Source organism: Rhinolophus sinicus, linkage group LG04, assembly GCF_036562045.2.
Source record: "Rhinolophus sinicus isolate RSC01 linkage group LG04, ASM3656204v1, whole genome shotgun sequence".
NCBI lineage: Eukaryota > Metazoa > Chordata > Mammalia > Chiroptera > Rhinolophidae > Rhinolophus > Rhinolophus sinicus.
Genome location: NC_133754.1, coordinates 187,361,737 through 187,387,927, shown reverse-complemented (window position 1 = coordinate 187,387,927; position 26,191 = coordinate 187,361,737). Strand labels below are relative to the sequence as shown.

The 26,191-nt window shown below is 55.1% G+C and overlaps 1 protein-coding gene across 3 annotated transcripts in view; it reads right to left on the bottom strand.

Annotated features, from left to right (window-relative positions):
* OLFM1 (olfactomedin 1) overlaps nt 1-26,191 on the bottom strand; it is a 37,909-nt gene that overhangs the window by 2,651 nt on the left and 9,067 nt on the right. The window contains exons 1-5 of one of the 3 annotated variants that reach the window (XM_019756767.2): nt 22,929-23,457; nt 20,830-20,979; nt 15,668-15,823; nt 13,561-13,780; nt 6,383-6,489 (exon numbers count right to left, since the gene is read on the bottom strand). In XM_019756767.2, the coding sequence (XP_019612326.2) occupies nt 6,383-6,489; nt 13,561-13,780; nt 15,668-15,823; nt 20,830-20,979; nt 22,929-23,243 (948 nt within the window). In that variant the 5' untranslated portion in view covers nt 23,244-23,457. Of the gene's footprint in view, nt 1-6,382; nt 6,490-13,560; nt 13,781-13,962; nt 14,289-15,667; nt 15,824-20,829; nt 20,980-22,928; nt 23,458-26,191 lie in introns of those variants that run through there. The other 2 variants (XM_019756768.2, XM_019756769.2) reach the window with 2 other exon arrangements.

The following is a 26,191-nucleotide window of genomic DNA, read 5'->3' as shown; positions in this document are numbered from 1 at the left end:
CTGGCTGCCACCACTGCCGGGACATCTGTCTGGCAGGAGGACAGCTGTTGTACCCATCTTGTGCCTGTGAGCTGCAGGGTGGCGGATGGGGCGGCAGCTTTCCGAGGTGGCATTACTCAAGCGTTAAAAAAAACCACCAAAAAAATAAAAATAAAAATAAACAAATAATAAAAAAAGAACCAAAAACCCCCAAACAACCTTGTTCCTGAGATATCCATTCAGATGTGCTTTTTGTTTTTCACAAGATTTAAAAGGAAAAAAATCCCCAAACTGGGTCTCACTCGAAGCTTTCAGTGTTTTTCACCTCTGCAGACCAGCCCTGAAGGATGTAGTCACAGATTAGAACGGGGTGAGTGCAGTGTTGCAATGGGTGGAGGTACTCAGGGTGTCATGCAGGCCCTGCCCTGACCACGTCGCCCAAAACTGGCCCTCTTGCCTCTGTGTGACTCTCTCCTGAGATGGGAGCTCACTGCTTCTTTCAGGCTCAGCTCAGAGGACGTTCCTCCCTGAAGCCTCCCCTGACCCCCTCTAAGGAATGGCCTTGCCTTATCTCAGTGCCCAGATACTTTCTGAACCTGTGCAAACGTCTGCCTCCCACACGACTGGGCCTTTGATAACAGGACCGGTCTGATGTGTTCCTGTACCCTCAGGGACCAGTGCTTCCTTTCTGTGTGTGGAACTGGGTCGAATCATAATCAAATTACTAAGGACTTTGAAACTGCCTGTTCCTCCTGTAAACTGGCAATCTGGACACAGGGCACAACACTTCTGGAAAATGCAACTTAGGTGGGAAGGGAAAATCAGTATGAGGAGCTGCATGTTTAATGACCAGCTCTTGACCTGGGGGCTTTAATCACCAATGAGAAGCCACCCTGTGCAACAGAGAAGGGCGTGCGTGGCATCTCAAGGGCCTTGTGATAAGGGCCCCATTTTTCACTGAGGGCTCCCCGTCCTCTGGGTGTGTGCACTCTGGTCTCTTCTTTCCTTCCTGTCCAAGTCCCAAGTTCAGAGGTATCCTGTCTCATCCAGGACGCCTCCCTAGCTGTCTGTGTCTGAACTAGTGGCCTGGGCCCCGCGGAGCTTTCTTACCCAGAACAATTACATCCGACGGCTGAGACTGAGCCAGGCATTTGTGTTTGGTTAAAGCTTCCAGGGGAGTCTACCGTGCGGGAAGACTGGGAACGTAAGCGGCTCACCGTGGACTTGACCACACTCAGCCCTTTGCAGGTGTTCTCGGCCTCCCCAAGTCTGGGTCCCGGCACCGCCGTTCTTACTTAATTAATTTGAGTTGTAGGCTGGCACCAAGAGTCACAAAGTCTGCTCACAGTTTATAATGTACAAGCCAAGCTGGAAACCACTACTGTAGCGACGTAGGAAGTATGTGGGGCCGGGTCCTCTCCCTGCGTCCCCCCCAGGGGCCAGCTCGGGCCTAGCAGGGAGTACTCCTGAGTTCTTGTTCCCAGCCCAGGTCCAAGGCCAATGTTCCATCAAGGCTGAGCTGCACTGGCTCCTGCAGGAGTCTGGGGGCTCAGCTCCCGGCTGGAGGCCAGACCCAGCCAGGGTGGGGCCTGGGGGCAGCTTCTCAGCGGGGCATGTGGGCACTGGGCAGCACAGCCAGGGGGGTCCTGGGCAGCACCTGCTGCTCTGTGCCTGGGGGGGCAGCCCCACAGAAACGTGGGCTTTCAGGTGCTTTAGCGCTCACATTTCCTGGAAGGAAGGGCTAGGGTTCTTTGCATCAAGACCCAAGGTCGCCCAGTGAAGCACTGGTTGCAGAACGGGGTGTCTCTCAAAGGAGGGGAGCTCCAGAGGTGGGTGCCAGTGGCTGCTGGGTTCAAACCTGGAGGGCCCTGGGCACAGCTGTGGCCAGTGCGTGTCCCTCCTCCCCGCACGCAGGGGGTGGCTGCATCACTCTTCATTCACGCCGATAGAGGCTGCTCAGGGGCCGCCCCAGCCACCTGGCCCGCTGTGGGCTAAAACCCCGTTTTATAAGAGCCAGTGTGGCTGTCAGTGCAACGGTGCACGGAAAGACCACGTGTCCGACCCTGAACCTTGACGTGGGCTCATCCCCGTCTGGTATTTCCTGACCTTGGCCCTGAGGCTCAGAGAAGAAAAGTGTCTGAAGGTCAGACAGCTGCTCAGGGCAACAGGGAAATCCAGACCCAGGTCTGAGCGGTCTTCCCACAGGAGACACCCGTCTGACATGACCTTACGGCTCTCTGCCCCTCCACAGCTCGTCTTCCCTCTATACAGGCAGTGGGGGCGTGATGGCTGGCCCGGGATGACGCCGGGGTCGACCCCAGGCCCTGACAGCCCACAGGACGCCCTCGGGTCCAGCTGAGGGAAGGCCAATGGGTCACATCCCCTGGGTCTTGGGGTCCCTGCTCCTACCCGCAGCCTCACCCTGCCGTGCACCAAGGCTGCTGGGGGCTGGGGCTGCCTCCTCACAGGCCCCTTCTCTTAAATAGTCTGTCTGTAACCCTCGGTGCCTGGACACCGCCTGCCCTCGGGGCTGGCCCGCGTCCCTGCCCAGAGCGTCCATGAGGCTCCGTGCGCCAGAAAAGGTGAAGTGAAACAACCTGCTGACCCTTACATTTGTAAATGCCACCCGTTGGGCGCACGAGGCCAGCAAGCTCATACACACGCCCGACGCTGCCTCCCGTCAGAAAGCCACATCTCGGCTGCGTTTGGGTCCATGTGGCCGAGTATACTGGGAACGTGGGATTCTCCTAATTGTCTCTATTATTCTCTCTGCTTTTCGGTGACGAGGAGGTCTCGGTTAAGGCATGGCCGGGCAAAGGGCACCTGTCTGGCACTGAGTTGGTGTCGCCATCCAGATGCACCGATGTGGCCAGGGCAGGTGGGAGGGGGCCCTGCGCAGGGGCCACTGCGGGGGACATGGGCTGAGTGTGCTCCTCCCTTTGGGTTGTCAGGCCTCTGTCACATGTCCTCCTGACAGGACTGCTGACATCAGGGCATCTGGGCTGGGAGGAAAGATGCTGGGAAGGGAGCCGTTAGCTGAACGGGGGGAGGGGAGCGGGGAGACTTCCCTGGGAGCAGAGGGTTACACGGAGCAGGGGGAGGTCAGCGGCCCCAGGCCGTCCCCGCTGCCTCAGAGGGGACAGAAAGGGGCTGGTGTCTACTGAGCGCCTCACTGCGCTCTGGGCTGACCGCTGACCACATCAAATAGTCCGTCAGACCAGGTGACCTTCAGAAGAAGGGATTCTGTACAACCCTTATAAAATGCATGACTTTGACACCCTTTAGATGACAGGGAGTAACTTTTACACACTCAGCTCAGCTCACTGCTGCTTGTGACGATGCACCCCTCTGAACATGAACTTTCTGGGGGTGGCAAGAGGTAGCCGGTCTCCTTACTAATGACGTCTGGTGTGAGTGGGGCTGGGGCACCCACGGCAGAAGCAGACCAGTAAAAAGAAAGTGGACACTGGACTCCAGAAGGGCCCACAGGCAGAGCTATGTGCCGTAGCTTTGGGGAACAGGGTCCCTGGAGAGCACATGGTCCCCTGGGGGAGAGGCACAGCCTGGCAGGGGGCGGGGACGAGATCCCGGCATCAGGGTGAGAGCTTCCAGAGCTTGGGTACCAACAGAAACACATGGGCGGGTCATCGCTGAGAGAAGGCGTCTTCTGGACTACCCCCCCCGCCCCCCACTGCCTGGTATAAGTTGGTGCTGAATAACTAAGTCGAGGAAGGATGGCTGCAAAGGCACACCCAGCTAAGCTCGTGCTGAGAGCTCAGCGCACAGGTGGCAGGACCTGACAGCTCCGCTGCTCTCCTGCAGCCCCTTACCCTCCTTGGGCCCCCACCAGGGGTCCTTGGGCAGGTTCCTGCCCCTCAGCCCTTGGCCACACCCCTCTCACCACGCATGCCCTCCCTCCGTGGCAGCCTGCATTGAAGCTGACATTGATTTTTTTTTTTTGAGCGAGTTATTGGTCTCCTGCGTGTGCGTGATCAAAATTGGATGGGAGAATGGAAAAAATCAAACGAAACAAAACAGTCTTCCAGATCAATGGCAGGACCTGGGGACGTGTCACTTGGCAGCTGAGCTGAGCTCATGGCTCAGAATGGCCCGGGCCCAGCTTGGGGTGGGGCTGCCAACTGCCCACAGTGCTCCGAGCAGGCCCCCGGCCGCCCCTGCCAGCCAAGCTCTCTCCTCCCTTCCCGGGGTGCCATCAGCTCCCCGAGAAGCCCTCCTCCTCCTGCCTTCCTCGCACAATCTGTGCATCACCAGGGCCTCCTTTTCTGGAGGGCGATCAAGTCATCAAGCAGAAAATAGATGTCTAATTATCAAACGCATCCATCACCACCTCGACAGCTTCACGATTCTACGCCCGCCCCGTACGGGGGAGGCAAACAGCGGGCTTCCGGGAGCCCCGATACTGGGTGTCTGAGCAAAGATAAATGACTGGCCCTCTTGGAGACAAAGGGAAGTGATATTAAATCAGGGCTGAGACATATTTTCAGTGTCAGATACAGGCGGAACCATCCAGACTTGGGTTCCTTCTCTGTAGCACTAAGGTCAGGGGTTCTGGCTCACGGACCCCAGGGGGTCTGCCGGGGCTTGTGGGGTGTGTGTGGTGGGGTGGGCAGATTGCAGGCAGGAGGTGGGGAGAGGGCAATTGGGGGGCGGTGCCAGGAGACTCAGCTTGGAACGCCAGTGCCTGCTGTAGACATTTATTCATCAAACCCCTGACTTGCTTTCTGAGACCCTGGGTAAGTCACGTGACCCTTCTGGACCTGCGTTTTGTCATCAGCTCAGTGGCGATGACAACGGTCTCGTGCTGGAGGGTGCTGGAGGCCCAGAGCAGGACAGGCCTGCAGTGTGCTCAGGTGAGGGCCAGGCCCACGTGGGGCTGTGTGGGCCCCCTCACTTCCCCTTGTGTGTGGGGAGTGCCTGCACACACCAAGTGCCTCACCAAACCCGGGCACTCAGAGCTGGTCCCTCAGCGTCTGCCATTGTCTCTGTTTACTTTCGTATTATTGTCATTGTCACCAGCACCTTCAGCTAGAGCCTGATCCTGACCAAGCTCAAAACAGACGTGAGGTTTTGCAGATGGGATGTGGACAAAGGAACAGTCGGGTAACAGTTGGCCAATTAAACTGTTAGAAAACTTGTAAGCATCAGCTAGTGGTCACGACGCAGAAAAGGAATCAGAAACAACCTTCCCCCAAATACCTGACCCTCATGTCATCCTTAATCGTATCCGAGGCTGCAGAGTGCAGCCAGCCCCTCCAGAACTGCCCACTGGCCCATGCTGGGATGAGCGTCTGGGAAGACGCTGCTCCCTGCTGGGGGGCGAGACGGGGGCCGAGGATGAAGACAAATGAGGAAGCTCCCAGAAGCCAGTACTTGTTCCCTCTCCCTCTTTCCCAGAAGCACAGTGTTACCCACATTTTAATTACAAGAGGTCATGCCTTAGGCTGCCTTCTAAATGGTGGAGTTGGCAGGGTGTACAGAGGTTGGAAATCTCGGGACAGAGGGACCATGCGTGACCCATCCGTTTCCATTAAAAATCCTCCAGACCTCACACTTCTCAGCCTCTTTTTCAATCCGGCTCAGAGGAGGAATTGAGTTGTTCTTTTTTTTTTTACAGTGCTAATTTTCTACACGTCCTGCAGGCCCCTGAAGGGGAGGGGGCTGAGAAGCAATGCTCCAGGCTATTGGTCTGCTCACTCTGACAACAGTGGTCAGGCTGGTGGACACCAAAGGACAGCGAAGCCCAAGCAGCTTCTCTCACCCACTGGGGATTTGGGCAGAATCTGCCCTTGGTGGACACTCCGAAACGCGGCTGTCATAGTGCCCAGTGGCCGAGCAGGCCCGCCATTCCCAAAGGGGCTCGAACAACAGCCCCCCCTCACTCCCATCAATCAAGACAGTGAGTGTGCGGCTTGTCTCTCTCTTCCTTTTTGAGATTTTACCCAGGTGGGAAAAGTCTAGAAAAAAGGAACATGGCCTCTTTCCTATATCAAAAAGAAGCATGAGTTTCCATCAGCCATGAAAGGAATGGCAAATGAAATACAAATGATATGTCATTAAAACAAGAAAGGCTAATGGATTCTCCTCCTGAGCAGAGGCGGGTGGCATGTCTCAAAGGTCTCAGACTCTGAGCGCCACCCTGCCTGAGGGACACACGCCTGGGAGGGCAGTGCAGGGGTCTGCCGCTCCGTCCTCATATCTGTCCCAGTGGTCTGTGACTGGTTGGCACAGGGACCTCAGCAGGGGAGGACAAACCCCTGGGGGCACCAAGCTCCGCTCTGTCCACAAGCTCTGGTTGCCGGGTAGGTGGGCATGTTGGCATCAGCGTGAGAGCCAGACACTCAGGGATCCAAATGACGCCAGGCCCAACCAAGGGGGCACTTACCCTGTTATCACCTTCTGGGGCCAGAGGGTCTGTCATCCAGGACCCGAACCTCGAGCCGGAGGTCTTGATGGTCACGGGATCACTTATGCCAGTCAGCTTGCCACACGCTGGAAGAGAGCCAAGAGTGAGTGCCTTGGCCGACCCGACTGCCCACCGGGGGAGGGTGCAGGGTCTCCTCTGGCCATCGGTCTGCGATGGCTGCTAAATAGGCAGCACCCCAAGTCCCAAAGGCCAGAGAAGGCACCTTTCCCCCAAATGGAGCCACAGAAGCCACGGAAGATGGGGAGGGAGGGGCCACTGCCCAGGCCTCCCTCCCTCACCATGGGGCCTGGGGGGCACGAAAGCAGCACTGCTGGGGAGCGGGGTCAGCCTGCCAAGACTCGGTTTTCTCCTCTGGGAAATGGGGACAGTGGCAGCTTGGCCTCCTATGTCTGCTAGAGAGAAGGCACTGGCATCAGCTGGCAGACTTGGGCACGTAGTGAGGCTCCACGCAGGACGCTGTGCGAGCCACGATTCCTTCCACGTGGTAGGACAGTGCGCTTCGCTCCAAACAGCTGCCTACTCTGCTCCCTTCCGTCAGTTAGAACCAGACAAGGAACAAGGGGCGGCCCCCCAGCCCCCCACCCCCTGCAACCTGCGGGCTTTTCCTGCAGGGTGAGAATGTCTCTTCTGCCTGGAGGAGGAGCCCAGAGGTTGGAAAGCTGGGGCGCTGCGGGCACTGACAGATCGGGGGGCATCAGGATGGCCAGGACATTGGATGTGACCTCGGGGTACCCCCGCCCCCGAGGTCCAGCCTCTCCCACATGGAGGCTGGAGATGGGGTGGGATGTCCTCAGGATGTACCATCCATCACACGGCAGCTGGAACACAGCACTTCCGACTCAGCCCCTGCCCTTCCCACAGCCCGCAGGCCTCCCAGGCTGCAGCTGACGGCCCAGGGTGGCCACCGCACTGTGCAAAACCCTACTCCTCCCACCCGATGCCAACCTGTGTGCACAGCTGCCAAGGTCCGGAGGGTAACCGGATCTCAGCCAGCCTCCGGGCCCTAGGAGCCGATCTCCGTCTTCAGGTGGGAAGCGGGCGGCTTCCCTGTGAGGACATGTGCCCTCTGTACTGTCCTCCCTTCCTCCTGCCCAGACCTGCGTGTCACTTCCCCGGTCTGTACTGCTCTATTGACACCGAGTTAGCGTATGTACACAGCGGTCTGCAAAGTTCAGAGAGGACCTGGGCACTTTCGGAAGATTGTCAGTGACTTAACCCCAGGGCCTCAGTTTAGCCAGGATGGTCCTCAAAGTGCAGCCCCAGGGAGGTGCGTGGCCTGGCCCACCCCACCTCTGCATGTTTGGGGTGCCTCCTGCTCTCTCCTCGATCTTTAAGTGGGGTACGTCCACTGGTAGCATCACACAGGACTGGGAAGACAGACCCTCCTGACCCCGTGCCCAGTGCCAGGCGCACCCGCTCTCCGTTGGCAGGAGAACACGGATCTGGACAACTCGGAGGCTTGAGGACGGACTAAGAGCTGCCGCCTGCAATCAGAACGGCTGGCTTTACCCCCGATTGCACCAAATCGCGCTCCTCACCCCCAGAGCCCGCTCCCAGGCTGTTGCCTCTGGCCCAGATTCGAAAAAGAAACACCACAACTATTTTTACTCTATTTCTCCTCCGGATTTCTGTTGCCTGTTCCTCCTTCAGGAGGAATTATGGCGCTTCCCATGTTAATGCCGTCCCTCCTCGGCCCCAGGCGGCCAAGCTCGCAGCACCGGGAGGCCAGTGGGCACATGGGTGTGGGTCGCGGCTGAAAATCACAGCAACGTCTGCTCGGGCCTGCCCAGCCCTCCCCCAGCTGTGGGAGGAGAGATGGAGGAGAAAGGACCTGGAGGCACTGCCCAAGGTTAACCAGCGTCTATGACCACTAGAAGAAGAAAGTGGGTGGGTTTCTGGAAATTCCAGGGGATTCCTGGTCAATTTTTTACCCCCACTCACCTCTTGGGGATTGGGGGTGGTGTTCCCTAAGAGCTTCCGGGGCAGGTAGGACAGTGTGGGAGAAGCACGGTCCAGCTGGACGCTCTGCACTCTCTTTGCTCCTATAGGCCCTGGGGGAGCTCTGGGCTGCCCCCAGGACGGTGGCCCCTCGAGCTGGGTGGGAACGGGGAGACGCTAACAGGGGTCGTTGACACCATCAGCAGCCCCCCCTCTGGCCTCTCCCTGCATCCACAGGCCAGCGCCCACTAAGAAGTCATTGAGCCCCTGTGACTTTCCCATGGAAGCCGCCCTCCCGCTGAGCCAGGGGACACTGGTCCTGTTGGAAGTCCTAAGAAGCCATTGTTCCCAAGGCGTCGTGGTCTGGGGAACCGTGGGTGGGAAGCCTGCTGGCTCCCCACCCAGAGCACTTGGTGGGTTCTGGTCATTTCTCAATATGATGGTGACTCAGTGGTACTCTGCTGGATGACCTCCCCCAAAGGACACCAGACTTCTCTCCTCCACGTCACACTCTGCAGGTGAAGTGAGGGTCGGCACCCCAACTCAGATCACATGCCTGGCCGTGAGCCTGGCCTTCCTGCCCCCAGCCTTTGTTCAAGCGACTGTTCCACCTGGAATGCCACCCCCCTTCCTACCTGTCTCCTGTGGCTTGACCCAAACTGATGCTTCTTCCAGAGACCTGTCCCTTCTGACCCCACCCCCTTGTCCTCACTGACCTGTGCAAGTGACCACACATTTCCTGGGGCCTCAGACATGAGTATCTGGCTCTTCCTGCCCCAGGCAAGAAGCTTATTGCACTCGCCCACTTCCCCAAGGCAGCCTGGGGAGTTGTCCAGACTGAATAAATGAAGGGGTGAATGACTCACCCCTCAGGCGCTTGGAGGTGAAATTATTTATCTCCCAGAAATTCCTTGTCTGTCTATTGCTTCACTCTCTGTCCCAGTAGAGGGAACGGGGGGCGAAGGAGTGTGGCCCAGGGAGACGGTTTTCCTTATCTACAATGACTGTGCCCACCTCCGAGGGTGGTTGCGAGAATTACAGCACTGAAGCCACGGAGAGCTTCGAGAAGGATGCCTGACAGGGAGCACATGTGCAGTGCAGGCCCCACTATTAGCATTATTGTGACATCAGACTGAGAATGTGGAGAAAATGGGGTTCACCATCAGTAAAGTCCAGGTCATGGCAGTAAAGTCCAGGTCATGGCACCGTGTCCCGCACATGGTGGACCTTGCGGCCTGTGGCCGCAGAGAAGAAGCTGGTGCCTCGGGAGATAGGCCACAGATCCAGGTGTAACCTGCAGCCATGTCAGCCCCACTTTCCCCGGGCCCAGGTCTCCCTTCTCTCTCACCCAAATGCCCCCAGGGCACCCTCTCCCAGCCCCTGGAGGAGCCTTTAAGCCACAGGTTAGAGCGGGTGGAGAAAGATTGCAGCTGGCCCAGGAGCCCTGCTCTTCAAACGACGGCTGCATGCTCAGCTCTCCAGGGCCGAGGGGCTGGAGGCCGCAGCTCTGCTCCGTCCAGACTGGTTCTGATAAAACCTCTGGAACTGACAGGATCTATAACGCCCTCATGGCAGAGCCAGGCAGTATAGCCTCGGCAGTTTCAGTTCACAAAAATGTCCCTCATCACTGGTGCTCAGGGTGTGTGCATGGGAGGGGGGTGAAGAGGAAGGGCTTGGGGAGCAGCCCCGAGCAGGTGCTCTCACAGGAGTGTGAGCTCCAGGATGGCACACCCAGCTGGAAGGGCCTGGCACCCTGAGAGCCCAGGAGGATGGCACCTTGCGAAGTGGGAAGCTTGGACAAAGCAGTGACCCTGCAGATGAAACCGTCACCTCTCGCTGTTCCTAGAAGGAGGCTCTTTCTGAACAAGAGCCAGGGTGTCTCCAAAAGGTGCGTGAACAGGTCCAGGGTGACATGCCCACAAAGGGACTCAGGCCAGAGACCAGACTGAGCGGGCTGGTTGCCCCACAGCAGGCAGAGTGGGTCCTGGGACCACCCCCTGGCCTCCGGGCCCGTCTCCCAGCTTTTACCCCTTAAAAACGGGGAAGAGCGAAGCCAGAATATATAAGAGGTCTAGAAGTTACGAATTTCAGATTCAAGGTTCTGGGTGGACCATCAGGAAAAACATGCAATTCCATGGAGAGATGGATTCAAAAAAGAAAATGGAAAACAAACAGAACCTGTTTTGTTCTGTGTATATTCTGGGGCCAGGAATTGTCAGTAATATCGACTTGAAGAGAAGGTGTGACACAGAGAGACCTCACTATGCAATTTTGGGGAGCGGCAGGGAGGCCCTCTTCCTACTGTTACACCAGGAAGGTAACCGAGACGCTGTGCACGAGGAAACCTGCAGTCAGACTTCATCCCGAGGAACCAGGGAGCAGAGGGGCGGGAAGGAAACTGCAGCCACTGAGCCGCTACGTTGCTACGTCATGCCCTAGTCCTCCCGGCTCAGGAGAGCTGTCTGCACACCTGGTGCCACACAGCAAAAGGCTGCCTCCCTCTGTTCTCTGCTGGCCAGCAACCTCAAAGCAAGGAAACAGGCTGCTAAGACCCTACCTATTTGCAAAGCTAAAATACACAATACATTAAGAAGCCACAGGATATGAATTGGGTCCTTAAGTTACTGAACTAGAATGAAAATCTAGGAGAGAAGCAGAAGCAGCTATATCCATGTCATCTGTCTATCATCGACCTTCTATCTATCTGTGTACCTACCTATTCTTTCTATCTATCTATCTATCTATCTATCTATCTATCTATCTACCTACCTACCTATCTTGTTTCCCTGAAAATAAGACCTAACCGGAAAATAAGCCCTAGCATGATTTTTCAGGATGACATCCCCTGAACATAAGCCCTAATGCATCTTTTGGAACAAAAGTTAATATAAGACCTGGTCTTATTTTTGGGGAAACACGGTACCTACCTACCTTCCTATCCTCCCACCACCTACTCTGTGCCGGTCACAGTGCAGAGCCCGTGACATGAATGACATCTGTGCATTCACACAGTAACCCCAGGGCACAGGAACTCTACACCTTCATTTTATAGACAAAGAGGTAGCTGAAACTCCAGTCGGTCCGTGCCTTCGGAGAGTCACACAGCTGTCGAGTGGCACTGAACACTTTATGACCCTGTTTCCCCAGCCTGGGGTTCTCACAATTTGGTCCATCTGAATAAAGCGGGTGCTGGTTAAATGCTGATCCCTGGGCCCCACCTGCAGACTCAGCGGGTCTATCTCCACATCAATGTCTTTTGAAGAAAGAATGAAATGCAGAGGTGAAAGCATGTGGCTGCCGTCCCACAAGGAGAACGCAGCCTCTGTGGGCCCAGTTGTCCTCTCTTTACTCCCCAATCAACCATTTAGCAGCTGGGGGTAACAATGTGACAGCACCAAGAGCCTAAACCACAAGGTAAATTCGTCCAGTTTCTAAAAGCAGGACGGGCACAGCTGGGAAGGCTGCTTGTCCCGAGAGGGTTGCACCCCCCTCAGAAAGACCCTTAGCCTGTCACCATTTGTAACTCTTTGTTCTGAATTTCCATTTAGCTCCTTGATTCATTAATCAGAAAATGTGGGGGTTTAATCGTGTTTTTCCCTGGTTTCCACAGCCTGTATATCAGGGACGGAAAACACCACTGGTGGGGCAATAGATAACAAATAAAGCCCCCCCGCCCCGGATTCTTCAGAGCCAAGCGAGATCTCCCAATGGGCAGGCAAGGAGGGTCTGGAGAGAGACTGGTGAGCTCAGGGTCATTATGGGCAGAACCCCAAAGACAGTGCCCAACCTACATAGTCTTATAGCCTCGTTGTCATTAATAGAGCCTTATAATCACGGACATTTCAAATATCCCACTGACTCCTGGAATGTCAAAATGGAAAGAGCCGGTATAGTGCATCTAGCCCAGACCCCTCCTGGGACTGTCCCAGGCCACCCAGCCCCTGACACACCAGGACTTACGAACCCTGCAGCCCATCACTGAAAAAACGCAGCAGACACTCCCACACGTGACACAGCCAGAGAGCACACATTAAAACAGATTAGTTCTGAGACTCCCAACATATGTCAGTGTTCTCTCCAGGACTGGGGAACTTAAAAGTGTATGCCTTTACGGGGTACCTACAGCAGCATGGAAAATAATCTAGATATGGGAGCCTGTTCAAACAAAGGTTGGTGGACTATTTCCATGCCCTCTGCAGGCTCTCTCTTTCACCTGACAACAGCACTAGGGATTTAAAAACTGTTTATTCTTTTGGGATGTTTTAAGTTTATAATAAAGCATTTGGAGTGCCTGTGTGTAAGTGTGGGGGGAGGATAAAAGGGATCCAAGTCAGAACATCACATAAACCCACAGGGAAGTCTCCTCACAAAGCAGAATACCCCGAGTTCCTCTAAAAAGTATTTGTATGAAAACAAGCAACCTTTATTTTAAAACTAGTGGTGAGAAGGGCCAGCTAATCTTTAATAGGAAAGCCTAAAAATGGAATTGAGATTTAAAATGTGCTACTTAAAAGTGGACTCAGACACTAGCACGCTAGTGTTTGTTAAAGCAATTAACAGGAAGGTGGATAAGGCAAGTGGATGTTCAATCACAAATAAGAATTCAAAGGGGATGCCCCACGTCCAGGGTCCTTTGGGAAAATCTGAACATGAGCGAGGAACTCGTGAGCTCACAGGCTGTGGGAGGGATTCCTTCACTCACTGAAGGGCAAATCTTCCATCGTGGTGTGACTGAACTTGTTCTTTTTTTATTCAAACTTTGCATGGTGCAGTATTGGACAGGCTTCCTCAGCCCTCGTCCTCAACCTGGAGGGAACCTGAGATATATGTTTCCAGCCCTGGTGTCTTAAGAACTCGGCCCAACGCACACGCACGTGCAGACACACACACACACACACACACACACACACACACAATTCTTCAGATGGTCTGCGACATCTAACATCATCCTATTTATGTCTAGATGTGCAACTCAGTGGACTCTGTGAGCTGGCCTCTGCACAGGGTGGCACAACCCGCTCGCATGGGTGCAGCCTGCCCTCCGCTCTCTCTCCAGGTAGCCCTACCCAGGAGCCCTAACGCAGCCATCACCTCCTGGAGCCAGGCGGGCGCTGTCCACTTCAGCACCACTCCCTGAGCCTGCGCGTGAGCCGCGGGTGGGCGGGGCCGCGCCCCGCCCCGCAGGGCGCTGGGCCTACCTAGCTTTTGCATGCACGCACGGAGCCTCTCTTCAAGATTGGACACTCTGCTCTGAAGTTCTTCGTAGTCATAGGCGCCAATTTCCTCTTGCAGCTCGTTAAGCACTGACGTCAGATTCTGGACCTCCTCTTTAAACTGCAAAACCAATTTGGCATCGGCCTTGTACTCTTCCAACACAGGTATCAAAGGCCTAAGTTCATCCATTTTCGCTTTTATCGCCTGCAAGGTTAAAATAAGCTGGGTTCAGTGCGATGCGTGCAAAAACTTGTAACACCCTGCCTTGGCCTGGCTTCTCCCTAGGTGAGGGAAGTGTGCACACTCCCGCTTTATTTATGGATTTATTTATCACCTGGCCCAAAGGAGTTAGAAGAGCATATTAAACAGTCTTCAGAACACCATCGTATTTGGGAAAGGTCTTTATTGTCAGTTAGAAGGCAACATCTTAAGGTTACATGCTGTAAGTCACATACACAAAGCTTCTTGTTTTTCCTTTTTCAAAAAAATGCATTGACAAGGGTTCAAAGTATTCATGAAATGCATCTACAGTCGCATGCAAATAGAGGATCCTGGTTGTATTCAAGGTTCCTTAGTGAAATGGTGCTAAGAATTGGAAAATAATAGTAAAAATGCAGGGTGCAAAAAGCTGTCTGGCCCTCTTTCATGGTTACATGGAAATGCACTGCTTCTTCAGTCATTGCAGCATTGAAAAAACGCTTTTAAGTTAGCCCTGCAAGCAAGAAAACGAAATACTGTTGAAGAGCTACCTCACTAGCCTGCCTTAAACAGACAGCCACTAATAGACAAATATTTTCACGGTCATTCAAAAAAAAAAAAAAAAAAAATCACACTTCAGTGCCAGAGTTAGTCCAAACAAACAGCTTTGACAGTTATGTAGATTCCCTCACAACTATTTCAGTTGAACTTTTTAATGCAATTAAAGTGTGGTAAAAGGCAAAGGTTGCTTTTCTTCCCCTAGAGCCACGGTGCCCCAATGTGGGAGCTGGGAGACAGATGGCTGTGTGGACAGTGCCTGCAGAAATGAGCTAGCCCTGGTCGCTGAAGACACCCTCATCCTTAGAGGAATCTGACTTTGCCCCAGAGAAGGGAATGCTGGCCTTTCAAGGAGAAACACAAACTCTTTTTGGTCAGGCAGGACGAGGTCTCTTTCCAAGACAATTCCTGATGACACATCAGAGGGAAAGACAACACGTCCACCTGCCTCCAACCAGAGTGACTGCCCATTTCTCCTCCGTAGGATCAGGCCTGCTGTTATTTTATTCACAGTATAGATTTATAACTTCATTAGCTTGCCATTTCGTCTATAAAATGTATTGCTTTTAAAAGTGAATTTGTTCTTGCTTCATCAAAGGAAAACATTAGCATTGAAAGTACAGGAAGGCAGAGCGTCAGCAATTTCTAGCCAAGCGGGGCTGTGCAATTTGACCCGTTCATTTGCATCTGGGCTAGATTTCTAATTAACATGCATGTATACCTTAATTAAGGTGCATATAATTTCTCCATGTAATAATTTGGAAGCTTTGTCAACTCTAGGGGTATGTATATATGTATATAGAATTTTAGGTCTAACAAACTCCGGCTTTCATGGCTAGAGTTACCTGGAGAAAAGGAACACTTACCACGAAGTGAGAAAGATGTTGATGTCTCTCTGTTTCTTCCCTGTGAACCTACAGTGAGCTGTGTCACAGCTAAATTAGGTCAGATGTGAAAAACTGCCCTGAGTGATCCCTGCCCAGAAACGGCTCTAATCAATTAAGCTAATCCTTAGCTAATGGGATTTACGTGCAGCAGCTGTGGAGCGACAGGGACCCTTGATGTCCCTTCCCAGCTAATCTATGACTTGGCTGGAGAAGCTCAGGACCGGGGACCCCTGGCCTCAGAAACTAATAGGATCTGAAAACCACTGTCCAAGCCTCCCCCTCTATAAGGTGCCTTTTGTCAAACCAGGGCGAGGGGAAGTTGCCTCTGATCCCAAAGCAAAGAGCAAGGCTCAGGGCTCGTCGTGGCCCCCAACTGCTATTTCTGGAGGGAAAGGGGAAGCGTGAAGGGGAAACACGCCTGGTCTCGGAGAAGGAGGAACACGCGTACCTTGAACTGCCGGGCCAGGTGTTGCTTATGACTCTCCTCCACCTGTTTGAACTTGGACTCCAGCCCTTTCATCTGGTTCTCCATCTTCTCCACGTACTGCAAGTCCCTCTGAGTCCGCCGGTCCAGGACCTCTATGGATTGGGACATGTTTTGCACCTGTCAAAAAGGCAACAGGTTCAAGGAAGGAGCTGTGGCAGGTGCCAGACGAGCTTATCCGCCTCCTAACACGACAGTGGCCTTTCCGCATGGCCGCCACGCTGGGAGCCTGGGGAGGCCCATGCATTATTTACTAGTTAATCACCGGCACCACCGGGGATTGCTAGGACCAAGCACTCCCCGAACACAGCAAATTGGTTTGGTAAACATTCCCTCTGCCATCTTCCAGCCTGTGTTCTTACAACCAAGGATGCAAACCAGAGCAGGGGCTTCCCGGACCCCACTGCTCATAGTTCCAGGCACATGGCTTTGGGTGATTCCTTTTCTGTGTTTTTCTGGGGGTGGGGGGACGGCTCCTAGTCTCTTTATTCTGCAGGAAGAAATCAGTTCCACACCAACGAAGATGGTCAGCATTGTGGGGTTTCCCTCACCTCGGGCACAGCTTCCCTTTCCCCCCAAATCTCACTGGGCATCTCTCTGAGAAGGTCAGTTGCAGAAGGAAGGAACAAGGGATTTGCCCTCCCTGACAGAGCATCAGGCTTCTTTCCCCCACCTCGTATGCCATCCATCACACCCAACAATATCATAGGTAGATGACTGCTGTGCAAACAAGTACATTCGGAACCTAGAGTCGGGAATCAATCACCCAGCAAATGAAGAATCGCTGTTTTACATCCTTACAGGCAGATCTGAATTGAGTCTAGCCTCAAGATGGAACTTTAATATTCAACAGGGTTCCAGGGAGCTTAAAAGAAAAAACAGTTTTAGTGCAGCCACCTGCCCGTGCTTTTTTATTTTCAGGAAACTGGCTTGTGATTCTGTACAAATGCATGTGGGCCGATGGGGAGGGGGACGAGGCTTGGGATTGCCGCAGTGCCGTTGGAGCGTTTGCTCAAAATCTAACCCAATCACGAGGGAGAAAGACACCTCCATAACCGCAAATCTTCATTTCTGACTTTCTGCTGAGTTTGAAAATACGCTCCCTTTTAGGAACAAAATCATTTGGGGATGAGGCTTCACTTTGCCTGGTCCATAAGAAGAAGAGATGGTAGGTGGTTTCCACTTCTTACTGTACGATCCCTCCCCCCAAATAAAATAAATAAAATAAAATAAAATAAAATAAAATAAAAGAGACACCACCAAAAGGCTTCTCAGTGGGAGAAAAACCTGGCATTGCTCACCTCAGTATTTAAAAATGCCTGGAATTTTCTGACTTGTTATTTGAAAGCAACAAACAAAAATTCTGCTGAAAAATTCAGGCTTGTCTAACACAACATGTGGGTGCCTTTGACTCTCTCTGATGCTTTCTCTTTAGCCCTCTCATGGGAGCTGAAATATATTAGCTTTGTTACCGTAGGTCTCCCTGTTCCCTCTCACCTGTCTTATTCTGTCACTTTGAATAACTGCAGCACTTCTTTTGCGAAAAGTTGTAATGTTTGGTTTCCTTCATCCTTCAAGGCCCAGCCCATATGGCACCTCCTTCAGTGAGGCCTCCTTGATGAGTTAAGCCAGTGGTGGCTGCTTAAGACTTGGAAACACCATCTTGTTGGCACAACGCCTGCACAGCAGTAACCCACACACCTGTCTCAGTCGTCTTGTTGGACAGGAAACTCATGGGGGAGGGGAACTGGGCCCCGTTCACCCCGTCACCCCAGCACAGCGGTCAGTACCTGGTGTGCAGGCTACCCTCTGCAGCCAATGGCTGGGAGGAAGGGACACAAATGGTGGCTCCAGTCAAGTCCAGCCCCCTCCCCAGGGGATAAGATTCTAGACATGAAGGCAAAACCCACAAGGCTACAGGCTATAGCTTTCTGAGTGAACAAAGTGACTCTGGTCTCATCCTCTAATAGAGGGCTGTCTGCACACAGCACTGGGCTTTTCATGTGCCAGAGAAGCAATGCTTTTAATGAACTTAAAATTTTAAAGACTGAACTTTAAATTTAGCAAATAAACGTTAAAGATGCTATGCAGTTGCCTACGACCAAATATATACCCTCCCTGCCTACAGTTCTTCCCATCCTGAGCTCCTTTCTGGCCAATGGTAAAGCAGACGATTGGGCCTGAGGTGACACTCGCCTGCAATCGGCTCACCCGTGAGAAGATCGTGGTCTGCAGCCCCCTACCTGACATGGTCCCCTTAGGGTTTGCCCACTGTGGCAGCAGGAGCTGAGACTGGTGGTGGGGGGAAAGCGGGCGGCAGACACACCTGACCTTGAGGGAATAACTGCTAATATTATATTTATGGAGGACTTTCAATGTTCCCGACACTGCCGAGCCTGTCACATTATTTATCTCACCCTGGGAGGGGAACGCTATTTCGAGTTCCATCTTACACATAAGGAGACCAAGGCTCAGAGAAGTGAAATAACTTGCCTGCCCTCACATAGCAGCCAGCCACGCTTCAAGGCCTGGCCTGACTCCCAACCCCACACTTTCAATTTCAGGGCCATGGACATCTTCAAAGAGAGCAGAGCCAGGGCCCCTGCCTGCCTTGTGCACTCTGAGGGTCTCCGATGGTCCACAACCCTGGCCACAGGTCAGAACCAAGGGGGAGCTTTGATGTTCTGACGTCAGGTGTCTCCCAAGGACTCCAGGCCAATGAAAATTACAGCCCCTGGGCTGGGACCCAGGCTCTGCCTTTGGAACTCTGCAGGTGGATTGTAACATGAAGCCATTGTACAGAAATGGAAGTGGACGGAATGTGCTCAGTTGGGACTCCAGCCCCAGTGACAGAACACATGCTCCCCGGGATCCTGCATGTGCTCTGTCTAGGCCTCCCTCCCCCCACCCCCCACAAAAAGAGGAGGGAAGAGAGGGAGCACCACACGGACGGGACGCGGAGGGAGGGTGCAAAGGATTGGACGCTCTGTCCCTTAACACAGAACGCATTGAGCAGAGCGGCCTCTTACCACAAATGACTTCTGCCTCTGAAAGCAGAGTGCCCACCAGGGTATAAACAGGGCTGTAAATCTTTAGGCAGCAATGCTGTGGCATAAAGAGGCAGGACAGCTCCAAGGCCTGCCGTCCCGGGGCTCCTCGCGCTCTCTGGGACCCCTTTCTGGCTTTCTGTCGCCTCTCAGGGGCTGCAGGTCTCGGTCTCAGCGCTCCACCCGGCCCCCAGCAGTCCCGGGGCCCCCAGCAGCCCCACCACCCTCCTCTATAATTCTAAATAGTTAAAGGCTTGATTAGGCTTCGGTCTAGTTTGGTGTTAATAAGTGTTTGTGGATTCTGTGGAGTGCACTGTACTCTAATTCTCGTTAAATGACTTCTTCGGGTGGCTAAAGGACGAAGGATAGTCTGTTCCGTAAAGGGGAGGAGGCTCTAAGAACCAGGCCCTGCCCTGTCACCACGCCCTTCTTCTACCCAGAGAAACGAGGGGGCCTCCCTATGCCCATTCCAGATGGGCAGTGGCTGGGACAGTCTGGGAAACTGAGTCCAGGAAAGGGACCTGCTTTGCCTGCAGTTGTGTGAGGGTTTGTGGTTGAGTTGGACCCGAACGGAGCAAAACTGAGTTTTGCTGGCCCCAGATGCCGGCCTCCCACTGGGCTGCTACTGCCGGCCGACCTCCCCCACCCACCCACCCACCCAGAGTGGCTGTTCTTCTAGCACAGGCCTCCTCCAAACTCCTTCACTGCGGGGAGGGGGGGGAAGCCTTCGTTTTACTGGTGTGTGTGTGTGTGTGTGTGTGGTGTGTATTTGTGTGCAGCGTGTGTATGCTATGTATGTGAGTATTTGTATGTAGTATGTGTGCAGTGTGTGTATGTGAGGTGTATATTTGTGTACAGTATGTGTGTGGTGTGTGCGAGTATTTGTGTGAGGCGTATGTATTTCTCTGTGTGTGTGACATCTGTATATGTGAGTATTTGTGTGTGGTATGTTTATTTCTCTGTGTGTGTGGTTTGTGTATGTGAGGTGTGTGCAATTGTCTGCAGTACGTGCATATATTTGTGTGCAGTGTATATGTCTTTCTGTGTGTGTATTTGTGTGCTGTGTGTGTATGTGTGCATTTGCATGTGGTGGGTGTATGTGATGTGTGTATTTGTGTGCAACGTGTGTGCTGTGTATGTGTGTGTATACATGTGGTATGATCCTGTTCTCTCAGGGTGTGAAGGGTCCCACATATAAAGGACCCCTCTCCTTGGGGGAGGGTGATGAGTGGGACAGAAGGGACCACCCACTTCTCCTTCCTTCTTCAGTAACTCCCAGGGACGCCGACACTTGGGCTACCCGAGAATCCAGGGTTCTTGGGGTGGGAAGTGCCAGGAGGTGAGGTGGCGGTGCCATCAGGAGCAGCAGCTTCTGGGGCTGAGGCCACCAGGCCAGGTGGGCAGCTTGGACCCGCGCTGGTTCCCCTGCGAATGGGCTGTTTGTGTGGGGTACGTCAGTCCCCCTCCTGGGACCCAATTTCTACTTCCTGAAATGGGGTGAAAAATCTCATCAACTTCACATAGTTCTTGTGAAGATTAAATGAAATAATAGATTGAAATGTTTATGCAAACTGCTCAATGCTGCTCCCAGGTGGGTTACAAAGGCAATGATGTAATCTGCTTTGGCATCAGGAGCGTCCACCGTGGGGAACACCTGGCCTGGCTATCGGCCAAGGGCAACCACTCAAAGTCAGGGAAAAGATCCTCTTGGGCAAAATCCAAGTGGGTCCCAGGTAGCTGCTTGTGACAGAACTCTCAGGTCTACAGGTGACAGGTATTGCTCAAAGAGACAACATGTGGGAGAGCAGCCCTGCATCCCCTCCCGCCAGGCTCACGTGGCTCCTGAGTGAAACCTGCAGTGACTGGGAAGGTCTATTCACCTCCTCCTGGGCCATCGCTGCGGAGTCTCCACCTATTCATTCATTCATTCATTCATTCATTCACTTACTCATTCATTCCCAGTGGGACATGCCAGGAGAGAGCGAGGCCTTAGAGCTGGGAAGGACACTGCAGGCCAGCCTCGCCTTGCTGCTGGTGAGGGCACAATGTGCACGCACGCACGCACGTGCGCAGACTCACCTTTTCCAGCAGCTGCCTCAGCTGTTTGGTGCGGGCGTCCCGCGAACACATGGTCTGCTGGGGGGCGACCACCGTGCAGATGCACCTGCCCTCGCTGTCCTGGGCGGAGCTGTACACCTGCCAGCTCTCCTCGGGGTTGGTGGGCAACACCTGGAGCAGGGGGCCAGTGGGGCAAGGGAGGAGAGAAAGTGAGAAAGGTAGGGCGCCAGGGACCAGCCCCAGGGAAGACTCCCCATCTGAGCCCGGGTGGGGAAAACAGAGACATGTTCTGACCACAGGGAGGAAAGGGTCTCTGAGAACAAAGAGACCCGCAGGGTCCCTAGGGCTGGAAGGGAGGCAAATAGGCACTACTCTTTAAATTTTTTTAAATTCAAGGGATTTTTACATTCAAGGGCCACTGGAATTTGGGCATCTGACCGAATCGATCTGTTACAAAGAAGGACGAGGCAACGACAGGCGGCTGGGAGAGCAGGGAGGCAGGAAGGCAAGTGCTGGTCGACTCCCAGTGGGCACGTAACTGAGAAATAAGATCTCTCCACAAGGTGACGGAGGTGGATGGCACAGCCTCGTCTGCTGCTCCCTGCCACTCGGAGATGAAGCACCCACCATAAGAGCTGTGACAGCCGGGACCCAGCAGCTTGTTAGCCCAGAGCTGCAACCCTGAGCCTGGCCACCTTCCCGCCGGCCGCGTGGCACAGACTGCCCCAAACATGCCGAGCTTCCGACTCTGCACCGGCTGCCACCCACCAGGCATTTGGTGGATGTCACCAAGTTTCTGGTGACATGTGGTGCAGGGATCACACCCAATCTCAGTCCTGAGGTGTACCCAAGGGCCACCAAGAAGCCAGAGCTATGAATGGCTGGTGTCACCTTGCAGCCCAGCTCAGGTAGTCCTGACCGCCAGGTACACAGGGTGAAGGCCCAAACACTCCCTGAGCACACTCCCTGCCCACTCCCGCGGGGGCCCTGCAGCCTGCCCAGTCGCCTCAGGTCACCTGCCTGCTATTTTTAGGACTGGAATGGGGAGGAGAAGTTGGGTGGGGAGAACCTAGAGTAGGGATACATTTCATTTCATTCATTTCCAACCCCAGCAGCTTAGGACCAGGAAACACTGCATGTAGTTCTTGAAACAGCAGGTGATAAGGGAGGGTCTTAGGATGGGGTCACCCACAGGCCTCCTCCCAGGTCTCTGCGCCCTTGACAGCAGAAAGGGAAGCAGAGGGAGACTCGTGTCCTTCGCCTCTCCTTTCAGCTGCCAGGGAGCCGGGCCTGGGGCTTTCCCCTGCCCCTTCCTCCCTGCGCCCTGCCCATCGCTCAAGGTGGTGGCAGCTCGGCCTCTGCTCCAGCCGCTCCAGTCACCATCTAAGTCAGCCTTGCCCAGAAGCGGCCCTGGCAGCTCGCCTCCTACCCGCAGGCCTTGAAAAAGGAGGCATGGCGGGAGGGGTGCATGGAAGGTGAGGGGGTGAGCTCCGCAGCGAGTGGCTCCCAGGGGAGCGGCCTGGCCCCTCTACACTCTCCTCTGATGGACCTTAGGGTGGGGGTGGGGGCGGGGGCGGGGAAGGCGTATTGGGACTTCGGAACGCGGAGGCGGACGAGAGCAAGAGCTCCCAAGCCGGCGGCCAGGGCGGTCCAGTCCGGCTTTTACAAAGTAGGGCGGGCTTTTTTCAGAGCCCGGAGCGGACTCAGCCAGACCAGGCTCGCGCGGCGGCGGCATCTCCAACCCTTACTTGCTGAGTGACCTTGGACAAGTCCCCGAGTCCCCTGCCTCAGCGTCCTAACCTTATCAGCGAGGGACTTGTTATTAGTTGAATGAGGACTCAAGTCTGAGTCCCTGAACTGGCACCCCCCCCCCCCCCCGCGAAGGAACCAGGCAGAACAAGGGAGCGTCGCCGGGGGGTGGACCGCGGCGGGAGGAGTGGCCCGGCTGGGGGCGTAGGGAGCAGGGTCAGCATCGCCGCGCGGAGAAGCCGAAGCCCTGCCGTCGCCCTTGTCCCTGCGCCCCGCTCCCCGCTCCCCGCGCGGTGCCCACCCAGCCCTGGGTTGGGAGTCGGGAGGAGCGAGGGAGGGGGCCGGCGAAGGCGGGCGGCGGGCACACTTACGCCGGTGCTGCGGTCGAGCGTCCCGCCGCTGGCCGCCGAGAGCTGGGTGGTGTTGAGGCCCACCAGCGAGGGCAGAGTCTGGGACATCCAGTTGGTGATCATGGCCATGGTACTCAGCACAACCCCGATCTTGAGCAGCGGCACCGACATCGCGCCTCGAGTGGCCTCCTGCGCCCGCGCCGCGCCGGCGCCGGCTCTGCGCCCCGGGCAGCCTTCAGGCGGCGGGCACCGCGGCGGGCAGGGGCGCCCGGCCGTGTCCCCGCGCCCCCTCGGCCCGCCGCCGCCGCCCGCCGCCGCCCCGCACGGCCCGGCCATGGTGCGCCGCCTGCGGGCGCAGGGAGAGTGGCCGCCGCCGGCCGCTACACGCGTCCCGCTGCTGTCCCGGTGCCCGATGCCGCCGCGTCCGCCGCGCCCTCCGCGTCCCTCCGCGCGCGGCCGCCGCTGCCGCCGGGAAGGGCCGCCCGGCTCTGGCTCTGAGCGACGCGCGGGCTGTGCGCGGGGGCCGCGGCCGGGAGGCGGGGACAGGGCCGGGCGGCGGCCGACGCAATCTGCCCAGGAAATGGGTGGATTTTTCCTCTCGGCTCTGGCTCCCCGCCGCCCCCTGGCTGCTGGCAGCGAGGTCTGCAAACCTCAGTCGCCAGGAGTTGGGATGGGGTGACTGGGGAGGAAAGACACACCACCGACCCCTAAATCGTAAAATTCCGCGCGTACCGCGCGGCGGCCTTAGCTGCACGGATTGGTCACTGATTCCCCACTCCACTCCCACCGCCGGCCGGGCTGAGCGAGGCCCCGGCACCCTTCAGAGACCACACTCTCCCCAGCGCCTACTCCAGCCCAGCTGCTGGGGACCTACTTCACGGGTGGCTTCAGGTTCCCTCACAGCCCAGAGGGCGACCTCTTGGCTTGCTCCGAAAGCAGCCCTTCCAGGGTCTCCAGCCCCAGCACTTGGGGAAGGGAACGAGGTGTAACGGGAAAGGCCCTCCAGGGAGCCGTGCAGACAGGTGCGCTAAATAAGGCCTTTGGAAGGCAGGGAGTCTCCTGGCAGGTGCCGGCACCCACCTGTGCAGGCTCCCGAGCGCGGGTACCAGAGATCTGCGCGCACAGCACAAGAGGTGGGTGTAGGTTTGGGGTTCCCGCATCCCAGCAGGGGAGCTAGGAGGGCCCCACCCATGAGCAGTGTGGTGCGGGTGTCCCCCCTCGTCTGTGATTGGGGAGCAGGGGTGGAACCACAGTCCTGGTGCCCAGGCAGAGGAGTAGGGTAGGATGGCACAAGCCCCCAGCCCTCTGCAGCCTCAGTGCCAGGACACATGTAAGTCTCCTTGAAGACGCAGGCCTGACTGGGTCAAACACCTTAATAGGGCTTATTTCTTCTAAATGCTCTCAGCCATTTGGGAAGGACCATCCTCCATCACTTCCTAAACTCTTTTCTGCCTGGGTGAAAATTTATCTCCATTCCTGGATGGACACTGGCAGGAAGGAGCCAGCCTTTTCGATGCCCACCTATGATGGACACCACCTTCCTAGGACACTACCTCTCTGCTCTGTCCCTATTTGTAAAAGGGACTCAGTTACAGCCAGCATGGTCCTGGCCTCAGTGTTGAGTGTGAGACCCGCCAGCTGCAGGGGTTTCTCTGATTTGTTTTCCTGATTTAATCCCCGCGATCTGTGGCAGCTTCTGGGTAGGATGCCACGAACTCCAACTGTTGGGGAAGGGCGCCATCTCCCAGTACGAGCTGGTACTGCAGGCTCCGCTCAACCAGCCGGGCCACGTTACACCCGTGGGTGCTGGAGGCAGCATTCACCCCACTGCCGATGCTCCGCCCCTTTCTCTTTCAACGCACATTCAACACAGATTCAGGTACACAGGCCGCTCAATCCCTCTTCCCACTGCAGAAGGACGGCGACCGCTTGCTTACTCAGCCCAATCCGATCTATAAAACCCTCAGGCTATCGGTCTCAGAAGCTGCAGGTATTTAATTCCTACTAAGTGCAAGATGTGGGTGGGGTACAGCGTGTTGCAGACCCCAGGTCAGAACCAAGACATGGGATAGCGTGTGCTGTGCACCCAGGACAGATGTGACGCCAAGACAATAGTAGCAGATTCCCAGGCACTTTCCATGGCCGGGCACCGTGCGTGAACAAACACCTCCTCACAACCAGCCCAGTACATGCGGGAGAAAGGATCTCAGAATGATCACTCTGTGCACACACGCCAGCGCTGGGCAGCCTGGGTTCCAGCCGGGACGCTGCCACCTACTGGCTGTGGGACCCTGGCCAAGGTAATTTGACCTCTGTGCCTCCGTTTCCCCATCTCTTAAAATGGGCTTAATAATAGTAACCTTCCTCTCCCGGCATTTGGGAGGATTAAATGTTAGCGCAGAAGCAGGCATGCCATCCACTAGGGGGCGCCAGTCCTTGCCGTCCCCACTTTGCAGAAGACCAAACATGCCCAGAGGGGACTCAGCTGAGTGATGAGTGGCAGAGCAGGATTCAATGTCTCTGGGGACCTCTCCAGCTCTCTTAAGAGCTGCTTTTGCCTAAGGACCATGGACAAGAGACGCTGTGGATATGGCCGTACATGTGTGGGGGGTACAGTCGGATGTGAGAATGCCTCTCAGCTATGTGCTGGGAGGGTGATGCCCCAGACCGGCAGATACAAAGAAAAAAACTGCTGGTTTGAAGAACTTCTGGTTTGATTTCATGTCAGTAATGTCCCACAAGGACTTCCAGTTGGTACTTGAAATTTGAGGAGCGCCAACGTGGCTGGCTTCTCGCTTCTCAATGGAGGAAAGGAAATCCAGGTGGTTTTTTACAATGAAGCTGAATGCTGCTCTGAAGAGTGGCTGGCAGACTGGTGGGTGGGCTGCCATTAGTCTCCCTGGCCCAGGGACTCACTCCGATCCTCTAGGGGACAGGCAGTTAGAGCCGACCAGCCCAGAGGTTTGAAACCCCCTTCTATTAGGTTGGTGCAAAAGTAATTGTGCTTTAAAAGGTTACAAATAATTGCAAAAACCTCAGTTACTTTTGCACCAGCCTAATGTTTCTCCTGAGTTTGCGGTCGTGTTGGGGAGTCAGAAGGGACTTACACGTCCCCTCAGGGTTGGCTGAGAAGCAGCCTTTTAAATGTGTCTTTGGGTGGCTGTGGGTCACACTGGGCTTGTCAACTGTGGCCTACACCTTGGAACTCTTCTGCCTCCCTGGGACCTAAGCTGACCTGGGAGCTCTGGGAGGAAAAGCTGACTCACACCCACCAGGCTCCCTTT